General features: G+C 47.6%; 1 protein-coding gene across 1 annotated transcript in view; it reads right to left on the minus strand.

Moving 5' to 3' along the window:
• The window catches only part of SMOC1 (SPARC related modular calcium binding 1), a 134,775-nt gene that overhangs the window by 16,958 nt on the left and 94,720 nt on the right, over nt 1-23,097 (minus strand). Inside the window, exons 6-7 of the mRNA XM_087819567.1 lie at nt 17,140-17,196; nt 15,107-15,187 (exon numbers count right to left, since the gene is read on the minus strand). Coding sequence (XP_087675693.1) covers nt 15,107-15,187; nt 17,140-17,196 — 138 coding nt within the window. The remainder of the gene's footprint in view (nt 1-15,106; nt 15,188-17,139; nt 17,197-23,097) is intronic.

Genomic DNA, 23,097 nt, shown 5'->3' on the forward strand with positions numbered 1-23,097 from the left:
ACTGCAGGGCCTCTCCTTACCCGGGCAGTGGTTTGCCCGGGAGTAGGAGGGGTGATTTTCTGTTTTCAGAGTGGTTCCTTCTGCTGCACTGTCTGCTGGCTCTGAGCGCTGACGAGCTGATGCAGGAATCCTGTGTGTGGATCCTCTCCCAAGCCCAGGCACAGCAGGACAGAGCCATGGGCCGCCAGCCTCAGCAGGAGCCATGCTCAGTGCCCAAGAGGAGCAGACACAAGGCCCCAGCCCGCTCTCTCCAGCCTCCAACTAAGCTGGACAAAGGAAGCTGAAAGGACTTGATCCTGTTACACAACACTTCTTCCATCCAATGGGGGAGAGAAACAGGCCCACAGGAAGGTGTCTGTACTCAGTGGCCCAGGGAATGTGAACGTGTCTGAACAGCCACACTTGGTTTCTTTGGAGCCAGGCCCAGGCTGAGGCAGTGCGTGCTGCTCTGTGCCAGGCAAGGCCAGATCAGAGGACCTCGGACCCACACAGCCACTGGCCTGAAAATCCCACCCAGGTAGTCAGCCTACCTCACTTCCCTGTCTTGGTTTTCTTTTTATGCTGTTATTGTTGTTGGGCTGTGTTTTGTCTTGTACTTACTAAAAATAAATAGCACTGGGCTTCTTCTCTTGTTATAAAGAAATTTTTAAAAACCCATAACCCCACCATTTAAATGCTACCTTCCCTAGATCTTTTTTTATGCATACACACATGCAAATGCATATGCCCTACTTATATTTTACAATAAAAGGGATCATATCATAAACCTATACTATTATTTTTTATCTAATTGTTTGTTTACCTTATTACTTCATTTTTTTCATGGGCATTATTCCAGAACTTTCCTCTTGAGGAAAATGACAGGAATACAGTATTGAGCATGCCGTGAAATGTTCACAGTGTATTACAAAAATAGCATTCTCAGGGCGAGGAATTTGGTATCAGCAGCCTGGAGACTCAAGCTACTCACTGACCAACCAGACAAATGATCAAAATAACAAACTCAACTCTGAAGGAACCAACCCCTCTGAAATAATGGCTGGGTCAATGACACACATATGAACAGTGCAGATGTTTAAACTGTCCGCGTGCACAGAGACGCAGAGCAGCTCAACACTGCCTTGGAGAGACATCAGATGATGGGGAAACAACTGCCTCCCTCCAAGGAGGGATGCTGTGGCCTGACTCTCACAGCAGGGGCAGGGGAATATTTCCTTAGGGGCATGAGAATATCTGAAGGTCAGGCTATATAGCTCAGTCACTATTAAAACATAATTTTGAATTTGCAAAGTGAAAAAAAATTTTTGTTTTCATAATGCAAACACAGCAAAGTTAAACAGAAGACCCTTGGCAGGAGGAGCAGGAGTTTTCCACAGTAGACAGGCATTAGACTAGGGATTCTGAACCCACCTGCAGCTCCCACCGGCACAGCCTCTAGAGGCAGCTTAGGAAAGAGACAGAGGCCGATGGGTGAAACCTGGCCTGGAGACCAGAGGTTTCACTGGAGCCCCTGGCTGGGATGGAGCCACGGCACCTTCCAGGGGATTACGCAAGAGTTTTTCAACAGCTCCCCAACCCCAGCGTGGTAGGCATATTTTCCTACCTCATATTTCATGCCACAGAAAAGGAGACAGAGGAGCAAAACCAAAGGAAAAGGGTTTTTGACTGGCACCGCGTTTGGTGGTGCGACAACCTCTGACAGAGGCTTTAAGCTAAGATCTTCCAGGCCAACATTCAGAAGCCATGAATCAGGCTGAAGGCCAGGCAAAGGGGGGGGGGGGGAAGCTCCCCAAGGGGCAGAGCCAGGGATGAACCTGGCCTCACAGCACTGGGGAGCCCGATCCTGTGGAAATGGGGAGAGGAGCCATCTCAGAAGAGGTGGGGACAGCCTTTTGGGGGCCACCGACAAATTTCAGGAAGTCCCTAAAGGCTGCTCTGAAATGCTTACAGCCAGCTTCCACAGAGGCTGCACCAGTTCAACAGAGAGCAGAAACCATACCAATGAGCGAGCTCGCTAATTTGGAAAAATGGGGGCTGGCGCGGAATTAGAGAGAAGGTTAAATGCAGGGTTTACTACCCTTTTATTTGTTTGTTTGCATGCTTAATATTTTATGATAGTCCCTACAAGTCTGGTGTCCCTCCGAGAGAGGCTGGGAAGGTTTATAATAATAGCACTAACAGTTTGGGAAGAGCACAGAGAGTTTGTCTTCCAACGGAGAGAAAACCTCCCTTACAACCATCTTTAAACTAATAACAGCCAAAGCAAATATTCAGTGAGTAGCACATGCCAGGCGATAGACCAAGGCTTTGCTTGCCGAGTCTCTGCCTCTGTGCGAGGTGCACACTATTATGATTCCTGTTCTGTACACAAGGAAGGTGAGCGTGGGAGAGATCCATCAGTTGTCAAGTTCACTCACGCTGGGAAGAGGAGGGCTGGGGTTCCAGTCAAGGGCTTCTGAGAATCAAGCCTGTCTTGCTAACCTCTAGACAGTCCTGCCTCTAATCATTTGCTCTTGGGGAAAAATATGTTTATTTTTATAGTGTGAAGTTTTTCTAGGTCAGTCACTTTGCAAACTACCCCAGATTGCTGCAGCAAAACACGTACTTGCTCATTCCACACAGCGCAGCTTCTTCAGAAGCAATTTTTCTCCGCTTAAGCACACTATGAATCTTACACCTGAGTGTTTTCCCCTCTTTGCCTTGGAACTGAACAACTTAAAGCCAAATGTGTGCCTCACCTGCCATTACAGAGGAGTAAAATGAATACTAAGAGCTAATATCTATTTGAGTGTTTACTGTGTGTGTGCTGAGCTTGATACTGGCGCTGGTACGAACTCACTTTAAACTCATCACCAGCCTCCAAGACAGGTGCTCTCATTACCTCACTGAGCAGAGGAGGGCCCCGGAACACAGCCTGGCTGTGTGATTTCCTCAAGGTCATATTAACTAGGAGGTGGCAGAGCTGGGGTTCGTCCAGGCAGCCTGCTTCTGGGCTGTGCTCCTTACCTCTGCAATATCGTCTCTCACCGCCACAGACAGGCTAATCTGATTTTTATTGTAACCTGTGCTCTTCTTTCACTGGATGTGGCAGATCATTACAAAATGGTCCGATGAATCCCACCTCCCTGTCTCCATGCCCTTGTGTAACTGCTCCATGTTTGTTGACTCTGATTTGCTTTGGTCAATGGAAAGGGCAGAGGTAAAAGTGTGTGACCTTCAGTCCTAGGCCTTAAGAGGCCTTGAAGCTTCCACTTTTACTTTCTTGGAAGGCACCTTCAGACCACCGCCTAAGGAAGCCAGTCTAGCCCACTGGAGGGTGAAAGGCCACAGTGGAGAACCAAAGGGGCGCAGGCCACAGCCAGTACCAACAGCCAGGCAGGTGAAGGGGGTCATCTCGAACGTTCCAGCCTAGCTGACCCTCAAGCTGGATGAATCCAGGAGTAAGTTCAGGTAGAACCAGCCAAGGAACCACCCAGCCAACCCACAGAAACATTAGAAAGAATAAATTATTTTTATTAAGCCATTAAATTTGTTTTGTTTTGTTTTGTTTCTTCAATCCTCACCCGAGGATATTTTTTCCATTGCTTTTCAGAGAGAGTGGAAGGGAGAGAGAGAGAGAGAGAAACATCAATGTGAGAGAGACATCGATTTGTTGCCTCCTACACGAGCCCCAGTGGGCCGGGAATGGAGCATGCAGCCCAGGTACATGTCCTTGGCCAGAATCAAACCTGGGACCCTTCAGTCTGCGAGAAAATACTCTAACCACTGAGCCAAACCAGCTAGGGCAAGCCATTAAGTTTTGTAATAGTTTGTTAAACAGCAAAAGATAACTAGAACACCTTGCTCAACTCTTTATCAATTTACCTCGTATTTCTGTAGCCCTCTCAGACCCTTCAGCAAGTCAATCAATCAATCAATCAATCAATCAATCAATCAATCATTCCTGCAGCGCTTCTCCAGAGATCATGCAAATACTAATCACTATGAGGCAAGGACAACTGGAAAAACTCAGAAATATCATCAAGAGAAAAGAAGTGTCATTAGAGACCAAGGCTAAGATCCTCCACACTCTTGTATTCCCAATTACTATGTACAAATGAGAAAATTGGACAGAAAAGAAGGCTAATAGGAAAAAAATTGATTCATTAGAAATATGCTTAACTCTACAGATACCCTGGGCCCCCAGAAGAATGAACAAGTGGGTCCTAGAGCAAATGAAGCTTGAAACATCCCTGGAAGCAAAAACGACAAAACTGAAGCTGTCCTACTTCGGGCATATCATGAGAAGTCAGGGTTCTTTGGAAAAGACAGTAATGCTGGGAAAATAGAAGGCAGCAGGAAAAGAGGAAGACCAAACATGAGACATTGACTCCATAAAAGAAGCCATAGGCATGAATCTATAGCAGCTGAGCAGGGCTGTCAAGGACAGAACGTTATAGACATCGCTCATTCATAGGGTCACCAGGAATCAGAGCTGACTCAACAGCATGTAAAACACACACACACACACACACACACACACACACACACACACACACACACACACACACACACCCACCCCTGAGGGGCATAAGCTCATTCTGTTTCTAAGGACCCAGAAGCCAGTCCCATCCTTGGAGCCATTTCACCCTCTATCCTTCTGAGTCCCCGCCTAAATGAATCTTACAATTTCTAACTGTCGATTTTCTCAGGTACCAAGAAGTCATCTTCCAAAATGCAAGGCAAGGACTCTATGTCAAGGGTCTCTTCATGACCACGGGGTCAGAGAGGGAGCTCCCTAGCAGTGCCTACTTACTGTGCTAAAATATTCAATCTCTGCTCAGGGAAGTTCAAGGAAGAATGACAATATTAGAAGGCCTGGCCTGGTAACTATGAGAATGGGCCAGTAAGCACTTGGAAGACATAAACAGCAGGAGAGAGGGAACCATCAAGGGCTGTCCAGGGAGCCTGGGAATACCTGACTGCACGTTCTTACACACTCACAAACACCCACCCCTACAATCCTATCCTGGATGGTGCAGGGAAGAAGGGAGAGCCAGGCCACTCCCACCTGGCAATGGGCAGTTTAAGTTTCACTCACAAAACTCTGACTGCCTAAAAGAAGAAACACAACAGAAGAGCATCCTGTGGGTGAAACAGGAACGCGGTCTGGCCCTTGCCACCAGAAAACACACCTTGCTCTATAGCGGCAATTCCACGGAGCACCAGAGCACAGCAGGACTGAAGTGGAGCGGGAGAGAGTGGGGAGGGGGACTGGAGAGAGAGGCTGGGCTGCACCACCAAACACAAACCCTGTCTGCAGGCCCAGGGCACGGGTCCTCGTGTGTCCCGCCAAGACAGGATACAGCACTGTCTGCTCTGGCGGGCCCAGGCCTCCGTGCCTCTCAGTTACTCGTGGTATTTAGGAGCAAAGGGTGAGCGTGGAGGACCTAAATCCTCAGCTAATCCCCAATCTTGATTGTGCCCAGAGTTTATCCTTTTGTTCTGGGAAACTTATCTCCTTTATTGTCTTTTGCTTTTTTCTTCTTTACTTTTTTAAACAAACATGGCCAACAAACATAAACAGTACAAGATTCTAGTTTCAGGTCCCTGGGCTGGACTCTTTTCGGTTGCTGACTTCCAGAGGAGGAGCTGCTGAAGGAACGAAAGGACAGAAGAGCTGAGGTGCTGGGTAACCCAAACCCGAGTCAGCAGGTTCAGGTGAGCCAGGCACATGGGAAACTCTTTTACTACGCGGTGATGGAGGCGGTATGGAGATGAGTGGAAACAGAAAAAAGCAGTCAGAGGAGGTCAGTAGTAGTTACAGTTCTCTAGAGAAACAGCTGATAGAAGGGGGAGAGAGAGGAGAGAGAGATTTATTTCAAGGAATTGGCTCAAGTCTGAAATCTGTGAGGCAGGCTAGGAATTCAAGCAAGAGTGATGGTGCACTCTTGAGTCCAACATCAATAGGTCAGGCCAGCAGGCTGGGAGCTCAGGCAGGATTTCTATGTGAGAGTCTGGAGACAAAGTCCTCCTTCTCCAGGAAATCTTAGGTCTTTTTCTCTTCAACTGATTGGATGAGGCCCACCCACATGATGGAGAGTCATCTGCTTTACTTAAAGTCAACTGATTTTAAATGTTAATCACATCTAAAAAATACTCTCATAGCCACATCTGGACTAGTGTTTGACAAAACTGGGCACTGCAGCCTAGTCAGGTTGACACATACAGTTAACTGTCACAAGGTCCATTAGGAAACTGAGAGCAAGAAAAAAGCCAAATCTTACAGAAAATCAGACACAGAAGGACCAAGAAGCATCACGGGCAGTAGAAACATGTACTGGGAAGATGCTTCGATGAGTGGTGCAGTCTTCTCAGAGAAAAAACCAGAAGCTCACTTCCATGAGCGATGCAATCTTCCCAGAGAAAGAACCAGAGGCGCAGCTGGTGATGAAGGGCAGCTGCTCAGGCCGTCCTGGCTGAGAGCTGCTTCCACTAGAGAAAAAGGAGTGGGGAGCTGGTGGTGTGGGGAAGTGTCCCGAGAGAGGAGGGGGCTCCTGAGTCTCAGACCTAACACGGGATCCTGAGAAACATGTGAGATTAGGGCTCATGGGGATTAGGCCTCCATTGCTTGAATCCTGCAATGCAGAGAAGGCGGGAGGCCTTCGTGGACCCAGTTCCCACACAGGCTGGTGCTGGGTGCATGCTGGCGCCATGCTGGGCTCTGCTTTTACAAACTAGAAAAGGTTTGTAAAACACAGCAAGAAGAAAGAACTGGCCACGTGATCTTAACCTACCCTCATTCCAGCCTTCCTCCATTTCTGAGGGCCCCCATCCAGAGTAAGGTCTCCCTACATTGAGTATAAGACCGAGTATCTGCCCAGACAGCATGGCTCAGTGGTTGAGCATCAGCCTATGAGCCAAGAGGTCACAGTTTGATTCCTGGTCAGGGCACATGCCCGGGTTTCAGGCTTGATCCCCAGTCGGGGGTGGGGGTGTGCAGGAGGCAGCGGATCAATGACTTTCTCTCATCATCGATGTTTCTATCTCTCTCTCCCTCTCCCTTCCTCTCTCTGAAATCAATAAAAACCTATTTTTTTAAAAAAAGAAAAGACTGAGTATCTGTTCCTCTTGTGCCCACTTTACCCTTGGTACTGTGACCGGACTAGACTATAAGCTTCTGAGAAGAGGGACTCTGTCATATCCTTCCTGATCCGTCACCACACCCATCCTTGGCTCCCAGCTCCTATTCATAGGAGAACCATGGAATCTCAGGTTTAAAGGCTCCACAAAGAGTATTGAGTCCAAGAACCCCTCCATTGCTTGAATCCTGTGATGCCATCCCCCACCACAGAATCCTGTCCCATCCTGACCCTTCAGAGTTGGGACCACTCACCACTGAGTAACTGCCAATCAGTGGGGCCGAGACCACAGAGGCTACAAGAAGAATATGTGTCCCTTTGACTCATCCTGGGAAATGACACCCTCAACCCTCAGACTATCAAGCTCTGGATTTTCTTAGGGGGGAAAAATCAATAAAAGGTTACCCGCTTGAAAAACGAGAGGAGCTTATTTATGTTTCATTGCAAAAGGAATCCATCCCACCAGGCCAAGAATATTCAGAAAAACACTAGCGTTGTGTCGCCTACAATTATCCCGAAACCCCTTCAAATACCTCACACCCGCCTAGCCTCTTATCAAAAATGAATGAAATGCTGAATAATAACCCAAAATAACAAACTGTGTGTTGAAAACCACCTTTCCCAAATCACAACATGAAATTCCAGAGGCGTAAGAAATCGCGTGGCTCCTGCTCAGGATCCTCTGGGCAGGCGTGTGGGTGAGCGGTTGGAATGGTGCAGAGCGTCCGGCTGAGGACGGGGCGACAGAAACAAGGGGAGGGCAGGGCCAGGTCTGAAGGTACTGGCTCCTGTTCGTGAAGGGCTGGCCCAGGGACTGGAGCTGTGGTCTACAGGGGAAGAGATACTATTGGAGACCAGTCTTTGGAGGGAATGATGGTACTTCACTGAGCAGGCCCTTTTTATTTATTTAGCCACGACAGAGTTTTAGCATTTAAGGTTTCAAGCCAACTATGTGAAGAAGTTATTTTTCTTACTTGTGGACTTTGCACTTTTTCACAGGAGGGCTAAGTAGCCCCGGAGGACCATTTTTCTGAGCACCATTTGCCGGGCTGGTTCTGCCCTTTCACCATGGGCTTTCTGTCACATCCAGCACAGAGGTCCCACTTGGCTGTCACCAGTTCTCAAGTCTTAGGGTCATCCAGGGACTCGAGGAACCCCACAAAGAGAAGAGAAACCCATAGAGAATCTCCCAGGGCTCCCTTTGTAACCGAGGGCAGATGATAGGCCTGGAGAGGCCTAGAGGAGGAGAGGCCCAGCCAGGGAAAGGCAGGAGCAGACACGCTGACACAGAGCAAAGCCAACCCCTGAAATCGTGCTCAGGTGTGTATCCAGTAAGCAGGAGTGGGGGAGGGAGAATAGAAACAGAATATGCACATTTAAAATGGTCACCTCATCCATGGCGATGTTTCCCCATCTCATTTCATCTAAAGGCCTCTTTCCCCATAGAGTAGGCAGCCAAATGAAGTGACAAAGGTGGCATCAGCTCCCAATCTTAACCTACAACAGGATCTTGGAGCCCTTCCCAGGAGGGGGCCACCCTTCTGGTGGACTAACAGACCAAGAGAAGAGACGCTCTGTAGCTCCAGCCCAGAACAGTGAGGGTGATATAAAAGCTCAGTGGGGTGGCTGCTTCCAAATGCCAGAGATAACTCAGGGCCGTAAGACAGAAGAGGTTCCAGGAACAGGATGGGGATAGGTGGGAAGATCTGGCTTCTCAGCAAGGTTGAGAGCAGGAGTAAGTGCCTCTTACCCTGCTCCTGCACACGCCACCCAGGTCCTGCGCACGGAGGGCTCTGTAACTGTTTCCTGGAAGTCAGTAGTTGGAATAGAGGCCCTATAGAGTGTTGGTCAAGACATGGGCTTTGGGGTCAGATGGATCAGTCTCTACCACTTATTAGCTCTGTGACCTTGGGCAGTTGACTAGCTCTCTAAGTCCCTGGTTTCTTACCTGTATAAGTAGAGTAACAACAGCACACACCCCATAGAGTCATTGTGAGGATTAAATGCAATAGTGTAGGTAAAGCATTTAACCTGGCACCAGAGTGAGTTGATAAATGGTAGATTGCTAGCTGGTCTAAGGTAGCAGTGTCCTCAGCAAATGTAACTGAGAATTAGTCTGCTTTTTGTGATCACCACGGCAGCAACTCAAAACAATGTCTGTGATAGAATAATTCCCCCCACTGTGGAGGACCGGCCCCTCCCTTAGGTGCACCACTGCCCAACCATCAGCTCCTTCCCGAGATGGGCTTTGTATTTCTTCCGTGGGCCCCTCAGTACCATACAGAGGACTTGACACATAATAGTTGTTGATGGGCCTGTGACCCTGGACAAGGCCCTTATCTAGTCTGGGCTCCTTTTTCTCATTTAAAACAAAGCAGTGGTGCTAGATGAGACCACTCTCACGGCCATGGCCATATAACTAGACAGCATCAGGCATGAGCCCCACAGCTCAGGGGTCCCCAAGCACCAGGATGGGCTGAGTGTAGGCAAGGCTGCCGGAGGCCTTCAGGTTCCCCCCTGTGCCTCACACTGCCCTCGGTGCTCATGTGCATGGCCCAACCTGCTGTGGCTCCGAGCCCCACCTGCAGAACAAAACGAACAGAGCCCACCCCACACACCTCTCACGGGGTGTCTGCAGCGGGCTCTGTAAATCAGGCTTGTGGCTGGATGAACTGTTACAGGTGAGGAGGTGTAAGGGAAAATCACACACCCACCAGCCTGCCTAAATAATTTCTCTCTGTGGAACCTAAAATGCCCATGCACAGTGCACCATTGTGACCTCTTCCTTCCCACACAGGCAGAGACTGAGGAGTGGAAGAAAACAAAATATAAATTCTACCGAAGACATTTCTTCTGGGATGGATTACCCCAATATAGCATATAGGCACTTAAAAAAAAACCAAAAACAACTTTTCCCCCAAAGCACCATTGACTCACATCCACTCACAATTTAGAAAAGGCTCCATCTCCATTAAGTGAGCTCATGTGACCCTCCGACCAAAAAGAAAATGAAATGCCTCACAGTGGTTTTGCAATGAGAAGTGCCAAGCTGTCTTCTTTCTAGCTTTTCTTGGTAACTCATTGACCTTGACCTGAGAAGCTCCGTCCTTTAAGGACAAGAGCTAGTAAATAAAAATTCAGGCGAGAAGGAAGCAGGAGGCCTAGGCCAAAGGGGGAGATGGGAGAGAGATTTTTTAATTTGTCAAAGTAAAGTATCATGACTTCACTCTTCATCCCCCCAAACACTAATGCTGCATGTGTGAGTGTGTGTATAAGATCTATACCCTGCCTACTTCCAGAGCCATTTTGCAAATAAACACAGAATGAGGACCTGGGATCAAAGCACAGACCACAGTTGACTTATAGCAAGTTGGAAGGAGTCAATTACAATGCCTCGGCAGGACCTTTGGTTTCCGTTTTTTATCAACAGAGGCCAAAAGAAAACCACAGGGACACAGGGTTTGCTATCAACACTAGAAAGCATACAAACTCATCTATAGAAAAAACATACCTTTGCTGATTGAGCAAGTTCCAGAGGCCCGATCATAACCCCACACCCCACACCACTACACCTCTGTGTTTCAAGCAAACAACGTGGGGTGAAGGCCCGAGGCAGCCAGAGAAGCTAATTTTGAAACAAGGTAAAAATGGACTGTGGGGCTAGGCTCTCTGGGGCCTCCAAATATGTTTACGGCTCCTCTCTGCACAGGGAAATCTTGAGAAAGGCCTTTGTTACCGCAGAGAAAGCCATAGGGACGATCACCCGTTCCAGCTCTGTTCTATTGGCTGCGACTGACCAAGACACCTGCATGAGATAGATGGGCAGACACCCAGAAGGCCATTTATAAGAGTAAACATCAAGGGTTTGTTTTTATATAGATATTTTAAATGTACACAAGCCCAGACCCGTCCTCGGCTGCTAACGTTAGTGGATTACTCACACTTCCTCCCAGTCACGTCATGTGCTAGGTTCCAGGTGGCTGTGCCGTATTTGCTTACAACGGCTACCGCTGGTTTCCCTAAGAGTTGTTTGTTTTTCCAGGCCTCAGGTCATTACATCACCCTGTGGTTTCTGGGCAGGCCAAGAGTGCTGGTTTGGGGGTGGGGGAAATCAGCCAGGAGGTGCAATTGCCTCAGGAACCCCAAATTGCAATCATAGCAGCAGCTCTCCAGGCAGGAACTTCCCAGGTGCGGGAGGAACAGTCCAAAACAGCAGGCCTAAGGGAACACTAATGCTCCAACCCGGCAGGTAAGGGCAAGGTGCTGCGGACAGCTGTCCTGTGACGTGGATGGGAACGTAGGTAAACTCACTCACGTAGGAAAACTCACTCATGTAGGAAGAGACAGGGGGCTGTTTTCTGGCACACCTTAAAAGAAATGCATTTCCACCTGCGTCTCCACTGATGGCTGTCTCTGGGGACGGTTACCACATGCTGCTGCTGGGCAAAGAGGCAAGGAAGGAAAGACAGGCCTTTTTAGATTTAACCCAGAGGGCCAGGGTCAAGGGCCTTCTTGAAGACCCAGGTTAGATCATGAAAGAAGTTAACTAGAAAAGATGGAGATAAAGGAAAGAGAGACATGGAGGGGAAAGGGCAGTTAAATAAGCCCACCAGAGGCTACACAGGAGTCAGCCACTGAGACCTGGGGCCGAGGGAAGGGGCCGGTGTCCTGCACAAAAGAGTTAAGGCTCAAAGGACCCTATTTCCAGAGAGAGCATTTTCTCAGAGAAGAAAGCACTCACTTTTGTCATATAGAAAAAAAAGAAGACGAAAGAAAGAAAAGACTTTTATAAATCATAGCTGCAGGCAAGTGTCCACAAACAGTAAAATTAGAAGCCGTGGGATATGGGATGAAGGATGAGATAAAGCCTGGTTTTTGTCATTTCTTTAATCTCTCTATGCTCTTCTGTAAAATGTAGATGACTTTAAAAAATTGTTTTAATTCTAGTTATATTAAGAAATTCCTTGGTTTCTAGCTCCCAAAACAAAAAACTCAGCAAGAGTTCATATTTTCTTATAAAAGCAGAACAGTCTTTGGCCAACACTCATGCATGAGAAGATGCCCACTCTTGAGCTCTAGGTGTCAGCTGGCCAGGTACGTGGGCTTCCTAAATGCAAGAACTCCTGGTGTGAGAATCAGAGAAAAGTCCAACAAGGCAAACCTGTCAACGCTGAACCTGCCAAGTACTCAAAAGGCAACACTGACCATGGCGAACACATGACAAAGCCTTAAAAACAAGGACCAAAACCTCCGGGAGGAGCAAAGGAGACAGGCTGAGTCTGCAGGCATATGTGTCATGTTATTGCAAAACTTCGGCTGCCCAGTGGAACCTTTCCAACATCAACAGTCCCCAGGCCAGAAAACAAACCTGGCGTCACAGGGTCTGAGTGTGAAAGACGGACGTTTGGGGTGTAAAAGAAACTGGGATGGCCTCTTTACCTCTGAGACAGAGAACTGAGGCGAGCTCTCACCAAGTGGGTTCTCAGAGTCCCACTCCATCCCCCACAGACATCGGGCCAAAGCTCCCTGGAAGCCAGAATCTTTTGGCAAACTAATGGGAAGCTGTCTCAGGGGCTTGACCCAGAGGTTCCAGTCCACACCAGAACCAGCTTCCCAGACACCAAGTTCCATTAAAGTATATCTGACTTCTCATCAAACCAAGTGAGATGATCTGGAAAGTGGCTAGCACAATACATAAAGATATTCCATCAACAATAGCTATTGCTTTTATCTCTCCCCCAACATCCTGTCTTATACACTAACCTTACAGGCATAACCTCACAGCCATAACTGGCGCCGAGCAGGGGAAAATCAAAGTGGTTGGGTCACCCTCACAAAAGGAAGGTGATTATACCTGCCTGGAAATCATTTCTCAACAAGACCCCATACTCATCCAACTGGAAACTATATAGAAGTAGGAATGGAAAGCAGAACTTAGTGGAAGCAGACAGCAGTGGTGAACTTGTCATTGTAGTTTACTACATGCAGAGAAGACAACTCAAGAAGACAAGCACTCTGTTCCCAAGCACATGTGGTCTTCTCCAGCCCCACTACTTGCTAGCTGTGACTCAGGACAAGTTACTTCCCCTCTACCTCTGACTCTCAGTCTGTAAGATGGGGACAATAACAGCACTTATCTCATAGGGTTATGGCAAAGCTCCAATGAGATAACACATGTGACGCCCTGCAGGACCAGATGCGGACGAGCTCTGATGACAGCGATGACTCCGATGACTCCTATTTCACTGAGGATAATGATCTTCCCTCCTCCATCCTTCCCCCACAGCAATCAAACACCATGAGCTAGATTCTAGAATAGATGTATCAGGCAGCCAGGAAAGCCCTGTCTTCACAGAGTTTATAATCTAGGTAGAAAAATTAGCCACTTGTAGATGAAAATGAAGCAATTGCTACATGTCAAATGAGTGTTCCAGGAGAAAGGTGCTGCATAATTTCAGAGACAGCACCCCTCATAGCTACTTGGTCACAGAATTAAGCCTCGTACTGGGGCTTTGTATACCTGCTAGGGGCTCAGGGATTGGGGAGACCATTTGCAGATGTCACTTCCAGGTACCACAAGCACCAAAAACACTTCTCTTTGACTTGTGATATTTGTCCAACAGTGAGGGGGAAATGAAGAAGGTCCTAAGCAGAAGCTTCCTAATAGATGCTTTTGCTTCTGGTGATAATCACAAATTCTGTCCTGATTAAAGAATTCTCACCACAAGCAGCATCATTAATATGCCAATTTTTTCCTCCCAATAATGATGATGCGAACAAATAATGTACTTACAATTATCATGTTCTTACTATTTATCATTTAGCCAGGCATTGGTCAAGTATCATACAGATGTTAACTCAGTTAACCCTTAACCACAGTCTTTTAAGGGAGAGATCATGATCCAGGTGGATTATTTGACTTGGCTGGGTCACTCACTAAGTGTTGGAGCTAAAAAGTGAACCCCAGGTTTCACTGATTCCAAAGCCTGTGCTTTAACCACAGCCCTATTTTATCAAAGAATCTAGCCCACAGGAGTTCACATGGACTCCTTCCCACCCACCATCCCACAGCTCCTCCAGCTTTTACCAAATAGGGAACCAGACACATGCTGAGGTACTGGCCCACCCAAGTCACAGGGGAATCAACTGATGCTACATGGATTCACCTCATAGTCTAACTCATTCTGTGCATGCAAGCACCTTTAGAACAGAGCTAAAGGGGGCCAAGGACAGCACACTCATGGATTACCGGTCATGTAAAACTCTGCCCATTGAAAGGGGTGTATCTTTTGTTTATATTCCAAGGAAAAGATGACACTGCTAAATTCAAAATGCAGGAATAAATTATGCCAAGTGGCATTTCTCACAATAAAGCCTTAGTCTGAAAGAAGGATGATTCACCCAGATAGAGATATGGATTAGGTCTGTTAATACATTTCCTGTTGCTGGACATCTGGTCTTTACTAATGGTAAATAAACTTCATTGACTTTGGTCTTCATTGATGGTAAATGAACTCTACAAATTCTTCAAAAATTATCACCTTTCTACAAAGGAGTTCAGCCAGTACCAAAACTTGGCCACCCACACAACATTATCAGAAGATCAGACTAGAATAGATTCGACCACAAGCAAATATTTAGAGCCTTAAAGAACACATAGAACCAAGGCCCTTGAGGCTTGAAGTCTAACTGCTCTATGCCCAATCATTCTTTCAAATATAGAAAGTCAATTAAAAAATTAAAACACAGAGCCAAAAAGTTTTTTTTTAAGCTGAAAGTGTCAACTACTCATGAAAGATGATCCCTGAGATAATAACTGAAGACAATTAAAGTTGGAAGGGATTAACTCATCTAAGCTCACTCTGCAACTGTAGAAACTAAAGACCAACTAGGTTAAATAAGGTGCGTAAGCCCACACAGTAGGGTAACTATGGGGCAACCACGGACTGATGAGGTAAGTATATAATCCAAGGCAGATTATTTACCTGAATTTCTTATATTGGTGTTGTTCAGTTTGGAGTCCTTGATTACCAAGTGCTTAATCCATAGAGTGGGAGCTGTGATTTCTAACAAGAAAAAAAAAAGGAGAGAAAATATAAAGCCTGGGCAAAGAGACCATGTAATTGAAGTATAACCCCCCGGACTTTTTAATAGATTTTTTTTTTAAGCCTGAGGCATCGAGGCTTGACTATATGTCTCATTTCTACTTTGTCCCCAAACCTCTCCCTTCCTCACTGTGGAAGCTCCTTTCCCTGTCAGCTTATAGTTGCCAAGCAGGGTCTCCTGTTCCGGAGGCAGAGTGGTCAGAGTCCAGAAGCACTGAGCCACTCCATCCAGGAATAAAAATATTATCCCAGGAGGTGAGGAACCTGGGCCAAGCCAAGTCTCTCTCAGCGGCTTCCCTGGAAGAACTTAAAGGGGATAAATCAACAAATAAACGCCAAACAAACCACAAAGCTCATTTTGGAGGAAACGGCTGGGCCACGATGGATTTTTGGTGCTGAGGCTCTGCTGCACGTGGGAATGAGAGTAAAAGGCTGATGTGCATTTCTCCACCCTACCCAATGGATCCTCGTTGAACAGAGGCTGACCTCTTTCCAGAGAGCACAGGGGTGCTTCTAGGCCCCCTAGGGCTTGGGTAACCCAGTGGACAGATGACCCTGAACACACTGTCAAGTGAGAAGATCTTCAGTGCAGGTATTCGGGAGGTTTCTCAGCTGGTATGGTCTCCATTCCTGACCCAGTCCTCCAGGGTCCCAAACTTGCCAATGATGAAGGACCTTTGTGGATCACAGAAGCATTGGAACTTCTGGGCATAAACACACGTGTCCCACTAAGTGATCAGTTACAAAGGACAGCTCACATTTCAGTTCTTCTATCTAGAGCTGAGCCTATGCTAGGGGACACTCCTAGCCACAGTACCAAACAGTGGCAGGATTTCTTTCATTCCTCTGTCTCACTGTCCAGGCTCACGATCCAGCCTGTGTACACTTGGCTAAAAGCAGCTAAGAGGTTGCTGTACATTGCACCAAGAGCTGAACCTTGTGGTCAGACTTGGCTCTGTGCCTAGCATCCTGCTCCTCCTGAGAACCTGGAGTATTTAGTAAAGCATCTGAAGAATATAGGCCCTGAGCGCCTCAAACTCAAATCGAGGCCATCCTTCTGCACCCCAAGCTCCTCCTGAACACTCCTTATACCTCCAGGGACATCCAACCCCTATTTTGCCACCAGCCACTACTATTTCTCTTGACCTAGAATTTCTCCTCTCCCATATGTCTTGACTCAACTCTCACGGTCCCTACAACTTAACCAAACCAGCTCCGCTAATCTGTCTCTTCCATGCTACTTTCCTTACTATACCCCATTCCCATAATATTCCCTCCCTTGGCCATGCCAGCGCCCCACCTGGAATGCCCTAATTCTTCCTCCCATTTTCAAGGTCCAGCTCAAATCCCACCCATCTCTCACAGAATCTCCCCCAGACCATTGCGATCTCTTCCTTCCATAAGTTTCTACAATAACAACCAGGGCCGCATAATTTAACACATAAAGCTCTCCAGCGCTTGCCGCTGTCTTTAGAGTGAGGCTTCATCGTGTCTCTTTCTCCTTCGTCCTCCACAGGCCTCGCACGAGGCTGGGCACCGGCCGGAGCTCCTAAGCGCTGGTTCATTTACTGCGGGACGAGGCCTGACTGTCTTTCTCGGCCATGGCTCCTTGGTCTTGGCAGCTCGGAGGGTGAGTCCAGGCTGTGTTATTGTTGGCCATCAGCGGCCAGGCAGGAAGGAAGCCTGGCGAGAACAGAGGGCCTTTCCAGAAGTGGCGAGTGTACCAGTTCCTGGGAGGGTTTGCATTTTTCTTTAAAGGTTAAAACAACCCAGCTTAAACTAGGAAAAAATTAAAATTAAAAAAGAAAAAATAATAACAATAAAGCTTAAACAAACATCCGAAGGGAAGACCTACCTTCCCCAGATCAGAAACCGGGCGGGGAAAGCGCGTGGGGAAGCATGCCAGAGCTTACCGTCCCCGTCGAACACCGGCTGCGTCTCCATCGTGGGTGTCGGCTTAGACCCGTCATCTGAATTGAGGGTTAGAAAGAATTGAAAAGAGACTACCATTATTGAGGTAAATACTATCTACTCTCCAGCACTGTTGAATGGTTTGGGTTTGCACATGGCCCGGCCAAGTCCCAATGAAGAGACCAAGGAGAAAGAAAAGAATAGGAAGGAAAAGAGAACCACAGACAGACACCAACGCTCAGATGAATCCAGTGTGCTTGCTCTTCCAAGGGAGGGACAGAAGGGGGCTGGGCTGCCTCGGCTTGGGGGGACCCTCCCTCCTAGGTCTGAGTTCTTCGTTCCTCCCCACGGGAAAGCCGGGAGGGCTGTCTTCCCCAGGAGCCCTGAACTGTGGCCAGGCATGGTCAGGTAAGGTCATCACATGATGTGGCAGCAAATGTCCCCAAGCTTCTTCCTGCCCTCTTGTGAAAGGTGGCAGCCCAGTACCTTTCTAGTGGCCCTCATTATAGAGCTTAAGGAAAACAAGGGACTGTGGTGCTAGTCCCTCCTGAATCCTAACTATTTCTCCTTCCTCATTTAAAGTAAAGTACAGCAGAGGGAAGAGAGTCAACAATATTTAAGAAAAAAAATAATATTAAGAACTATGTACAGTGTCAGATAGGAACTAGACTTATTGGGGTGATCACTTTGCCAGTTATATAAATGTCTAATCACTATGCTGTCCACCTGAAACTAACATAATATTGTATGTCAACTGTAATTGAAAATGTTAAATAAATAAATAAAATTTAAATTAAAAAGAAGAGAAGGCAGGAAGGACTATCTCTCTCCAGCATGCTGAACTAAAGAGAACTGGGAACCCCTGTGAAACAGCACGTACCCCAATTCCCTGTGAGAGGTGGGGGCATACAATATGAGAGGGGACATAGGAGACTGCACCATGGATTTGCTTTCAAATTTCTAATATAGATGATTGAAGCAGGGAGTTCCCAGCAACCAAGTCCTAAAGCTCATTGTCCTGCCCTAGCCGTGGGCAGCTCTCTTTGCAGAGCAGGGACCTCTGCAGGTCAGGAGTGAGTGCAGACTTTATCTACCTTTCAGGACTCAGTCATTTTCACCATAATAAACCTTAATTTGCAGCAGTGTTTTTTCAACCTTTTCTTCATTACCACTCACCTAAGGGGAATTTTTAGACACTTCTCCTAATCACCTTCCTAATAAATCAGATACACTTTACGCAGTGTGTGTATACCTGTGCTTTATATATAAATAGAGCGTGCCTCCCCCCAGCCCCAGAACCGATTTTTGCCTCCTTGGTGAAAGCTGGGAGCAGGTATCTCCCCCCACACCCCATCCCTTTGAGAATGGGTGGTTTAGAGAATTCTCTGTTTTCTCCCTTAGTGGGGGGAGGGAAGGAGAGCACTGTGGCCTCAGACGTTTCTATGATTACACCATCTCTCTCTTCCCAAGACCCCCAAGGCCTTTTGGAACTGAACTTTTATTCTCCGAGCATTAACTGTTATGGAGAATTCGAGTTCTCAATCTCTGCAAAGCCAATCAGATCATCAGTAACAACCATCCCGCACCATTCAGAGCTCCCAGAACCTTTGGCTGATTTCCCCGCATCTTGTTGAGAAAGCAAAACAGAACACAGAGTCCTGGTCCCTTCTTGCACCAATACCCAACCCTTGGAATCTTAAGATTGCAGAGCTGTGCAGACCCTAACCATTGCTGGAGGCTGAGGCCAGCCATCCGGCAGTTGTGCCACACCTGACCCTGCTATTACTCTCATGTGCGGACACCGGGACTGAAATCCCACGGGGGCCAAGGCGATCCTGAACCACCTGACAACCATCCCAAGGGCTAAGAGGCAGCAGGAAGAGAGGAGTAACTAACTGACCATGTTGCATTTCTTATTTGCCTCAAACTGAAGTCCGGAAGAGGCGTCTTTGATGCCAAGCTGGGTGAGTTTGTCTGGAAGTCATTGAGGGAGCATAAACACAGCGTAGAGCCACACAATGTCATTTTTAATAACATCACTTCCCCTGACCCTATTAACACCTCTTCCCGTTGAATTCAATGAGCCACTGAATGAAGTCTCTTGGCAGCTGCAATAAACATTTGGTGGCTGCTGCTGGATGCAGAGTTCATAGTCCCAATGGCCCAGCACAGTGTGTGCAGCCCCTTCACACAGGGTGGAGGGGAATCTTGAGGGTAACACAGGGAAAGTGAGAAATCAGACACTGCAGAGGGACAATGCTGTGTGAAAACCCAAGTGGAAAATGGCTTATTTAATATTTTAATATTCAATTAAAATCCTCCCATATTCCAAGGGCTGTATCTCTCTATGGAGCAGGACAACAGAAACATTCTGTTTATTTCTGCCATCCTCCAGATAAGAGCCTGGGACTCCCCATCTGGCCCAGTAGTCAGACTGTAATGTCTGTTGCTCAGGGAGAGAAGGAAGGGCTTTCAGTCTCCCGGGGATGTTTGCAGGTTGAGGACCTCCATGATTGTCCAGATGCAGGCCCGGAAGCACACAAAGCATGAAGCCACGTGCAGGGAGTGGACCTGCCTGCAGGGTAGGGTCGCCGAGGGTGAAGGGCTACAGCTGCACTGCCACAGGGAGGCCCTAGGTGGAAATCTTTATGAAGTGAGAAAAGACAAGGTACCTTGCTGCCAGGAGGGCCACCTGTGAAATCCAGCATGCCCAAAGGATGAGAAGCCAAGCCAAAACCAACAGGACCCTCTGACCATCATCTCCGGGCACCTGGCTTCCAACCTAGCAAACAAGCACTCCCTTCCACCAAATAGGTCCAAGGCCTGGGTCCAAGGTCCACATTGGTTCTGCCTCCTGGCAAGCCTTGGGGCAACACCAGGCCCCACACTGGGCCCTGGGGAGACAGAAAAGCTTCCACATGTGCCCCTGGCCTCCCAGTATCCGATGGGGTCACACTCAAGGCATTATATGCAATAAGTCAGGAACCTGAAGCCCTCACTTTTCTTCTCTGCACAGTGATATTCTCTTCTAACAGTGAAGGTTGCCTGCCTCCCCAGACTCAAGGCACTGTGTAGGAGGAAAAGGCTTTAAAGGCTCTTAAAGGAGGTATAATAGCACTAAAACATCTCATCCTATAGCCTACTTTCAAAATTGGATTTGCCAAATTAAAATCCTACCAAAGTTTTTAAGTTAAGAAATTAAATAAACCTTACACTCAATAAGAAGACAAACAACTTGATTTTAAAATAAGCAAAATATTTTAATAGACATTTCACCAAAGAAGATGCACGGATGGCTACTAAATACATGAAAAGATGCTCAACGTCATTAGCTATTAGGAAAACTCAAATTAAAACTACAATCAGATACCACCACATACCTACTAGAATGGCTAAAATTTTTTCAATGGGCAATACCTAGTGTTGGCATAGGTGTGGAGAAAGTGAAACCCTTGTTCATTGCTGATGGGAATGTAAAATCGGGTAACCACTTTGGAAAACAGTTTGGCAATTTCTTTAAAAACTTAAACATAAACTTACCACTCAACCAAAAAATTCCACTCCTGAGACTCTAGCCAAGAAAATAAAAACATGTCCACCTAAAGACATGTATACAAATATTCACAGTAGCATTATTTCCCACCTCAAACTGGTAACAAATATTTGTCAACTAGTTAATAGATAAACACATTGTGATCTCTCCATGTAAAGGAATATTGTTCAGCAGTTTAAAGGAATGGATTATTAACACATGTGGCAATATAGATGAACCTCAAAAACATTATGATAAATGAAAGAAGCCAGGTGCAAATATTACATATTGTATGAGTCCATCTATGTAAAATGTCCAGTAAAGGTAAATCTAGAGAGACAAAGCAGATCTGTGGTTGCCTAGGGCTGGGGTGGGAGTGAGGTATAACTATAAATGGGCACAAGGTTTCTTTTTGGGGAGATGGAATTGATCCCTGGTGGTGGTTGCACAGGTCCAGAAATGTGCTGAATTCATCAAATTGTACATTTACAGTGAGTAACCTTTATGGATGTAATTATACTTCAATAAAGCTGTTAAAACAAAAGGGGAGGTACTGTCAACATCATCATGGATAAATCCACAGGCAGCAGCAGCAATGTTATTTGAGTGATCCTTGATTGGGGGCAGATGTTTCCATATACAGGGTGGGGCAAAAGTAGGTTTACGGCTGGAGGAAACAAGGTGGCGGCACAGGTAATAGCTGCACCGCCGCCGCCTCCCACAACCACATCAAAATTACAACTAAAACACAGAAGCACCATCACTCAGAGCCTCCTGAAATCCGGCTGAACAGAAGCCCTACAACCAGGGAACTGAAGAAGCACCGAGACCGGTAGGAGGGGTGGAGACGCGGGCGGATCGGGGCTGAATCCCGGAGACTCGGCCTCGGGCCCACACCCGGTGCCGTGGTTTAAAGCCAGGAGTGACATCTCCGTGGCAGAGGTTTTCCAGAGGAGTGAGGGGTCCCAGCCCCACAGCAGGCCCCCAGCCCAGGGCTCCAGGGCAGGGAAGAGACATCCCCACAGCTCGGGGCTGTGAAACCAGCGGGGACTGTCCCTGAGGGTCGCGGAGGCTGCGGGAGCCCCAGGCTTTCCTCTTAAAGGGCCCGGCACGGACTCACTCGGACGCTCCCTCTGAGCCCAGCGCCGGGCAGCAGCCTGAAAGGACCTGGGACACTGGAGGAGGAACTAGCCTGCCTGAAATCCGGGTGAGAGGCAGAGAGGCGGCTTCCTCCCAGGCAGAAGGGCTGACGGAGGCCATTGCTCCTTTGGCGAGTCCTCCCTGCACAGCCCGCAGGCAGGCGCCATATTTGAATCGCCAGCACCTGACTCCCACATTTGGCCCCGCCCCGTGATTCCCGGAGGACCCGCCCCTCCCCAACTGCAGGCTCATCCAGGCCATTTCCAGTGGCTTTTCTGTGCAAGGAGCCTCTCGAGCCTCATGCTTAGGACTTTCCTAAAATCTCTCAAACAAGCAGCAGCGGGCCCCATATGGCTTGATAAGTGGCCCCAGGCCTGGCACTAGCAGCAGCCTGCATTGGCTCATAGCTTGGCCTCTCCTGGACACCTACAAGCCCAGCGCAAGTAGCAGCCAACTACGGTTTGCTGTGTAGCTCATGCTAGGTGGCCCTGGGCAAGGTACTGGCACAGGCTGACTTTGCACCTCCCTGGAGGCCCCAGAGACAGTGCACCTGGTGGTCAGACTTGACCATGCTGGATTACAACCCTACCACATCCATGAGTGACACACTCAAGGGGAGCACTTGGTGAACACCAAAGCTCCCCTGAAGTAAATCCTGCTCCACAGGGGTGTCTCCAGCACAGCAGCTCTTGGGCTGTAGTTGCAGCTGGTCCTCACAGCTCATTGGCCAGGGGGTCAATTCCTCCCAGTGACACCAATAGCAGCCAAGGCTCAACTACAACAGGACAGTGCACACAGCCAACACAGGGGAGCACCTAGAAGGCCCAGCTTAGGTGACTGGAGGGGCTCAGCCACTGGAAACCTACTGCACAAAGCCACTCTACAAATTCCAGGAGACATAGCAGCTCTACCTAATACATAGAAACAAACACCTGGAAGCAGCCAAAATGTGGAGGCAAAAAAACATGTCACAAAGGAAAGAACAGAAGAAATCTCTAGAAATAGAGAATCTAAATGAAATAGATCCAAGCAAGCTAACAGATACAGAGTTCAGAATTTTGTTTATAAGCATGCTCAAGGATATTAGTAAGAGCATTACGAAAAAAACTGAGAAAATGGATGACATAATAAAGTACCAATTTGAAATGAAGGCTACATGAACTGAAATGAAGAATAGTTTACAGGGAATCAACAGTAGAGTAGAGGACGCTGAGAATCAAATCAGCAATTTGGAACATGAGGAAACAAAAAACACCCAACCAGAAGAGCAAAAAGAAAAAAGAATCCA

This window comes from Miniopterus natalensis, chromosome 1 (assembly GCF_054644295.1).
Source record: "Miniopterus natalensis isolate mMinNat1 chromosome 1, mMinNat1.hap1, whole genome shotgun sequence".
NCBI classification, from domain to species: domain Eukaryota; kingdom Metazoa; phylum Chordata; class Mammalia; order Chiroptera; family Miniopteridae; genus Miniopterus; species Miniopterus natalensis.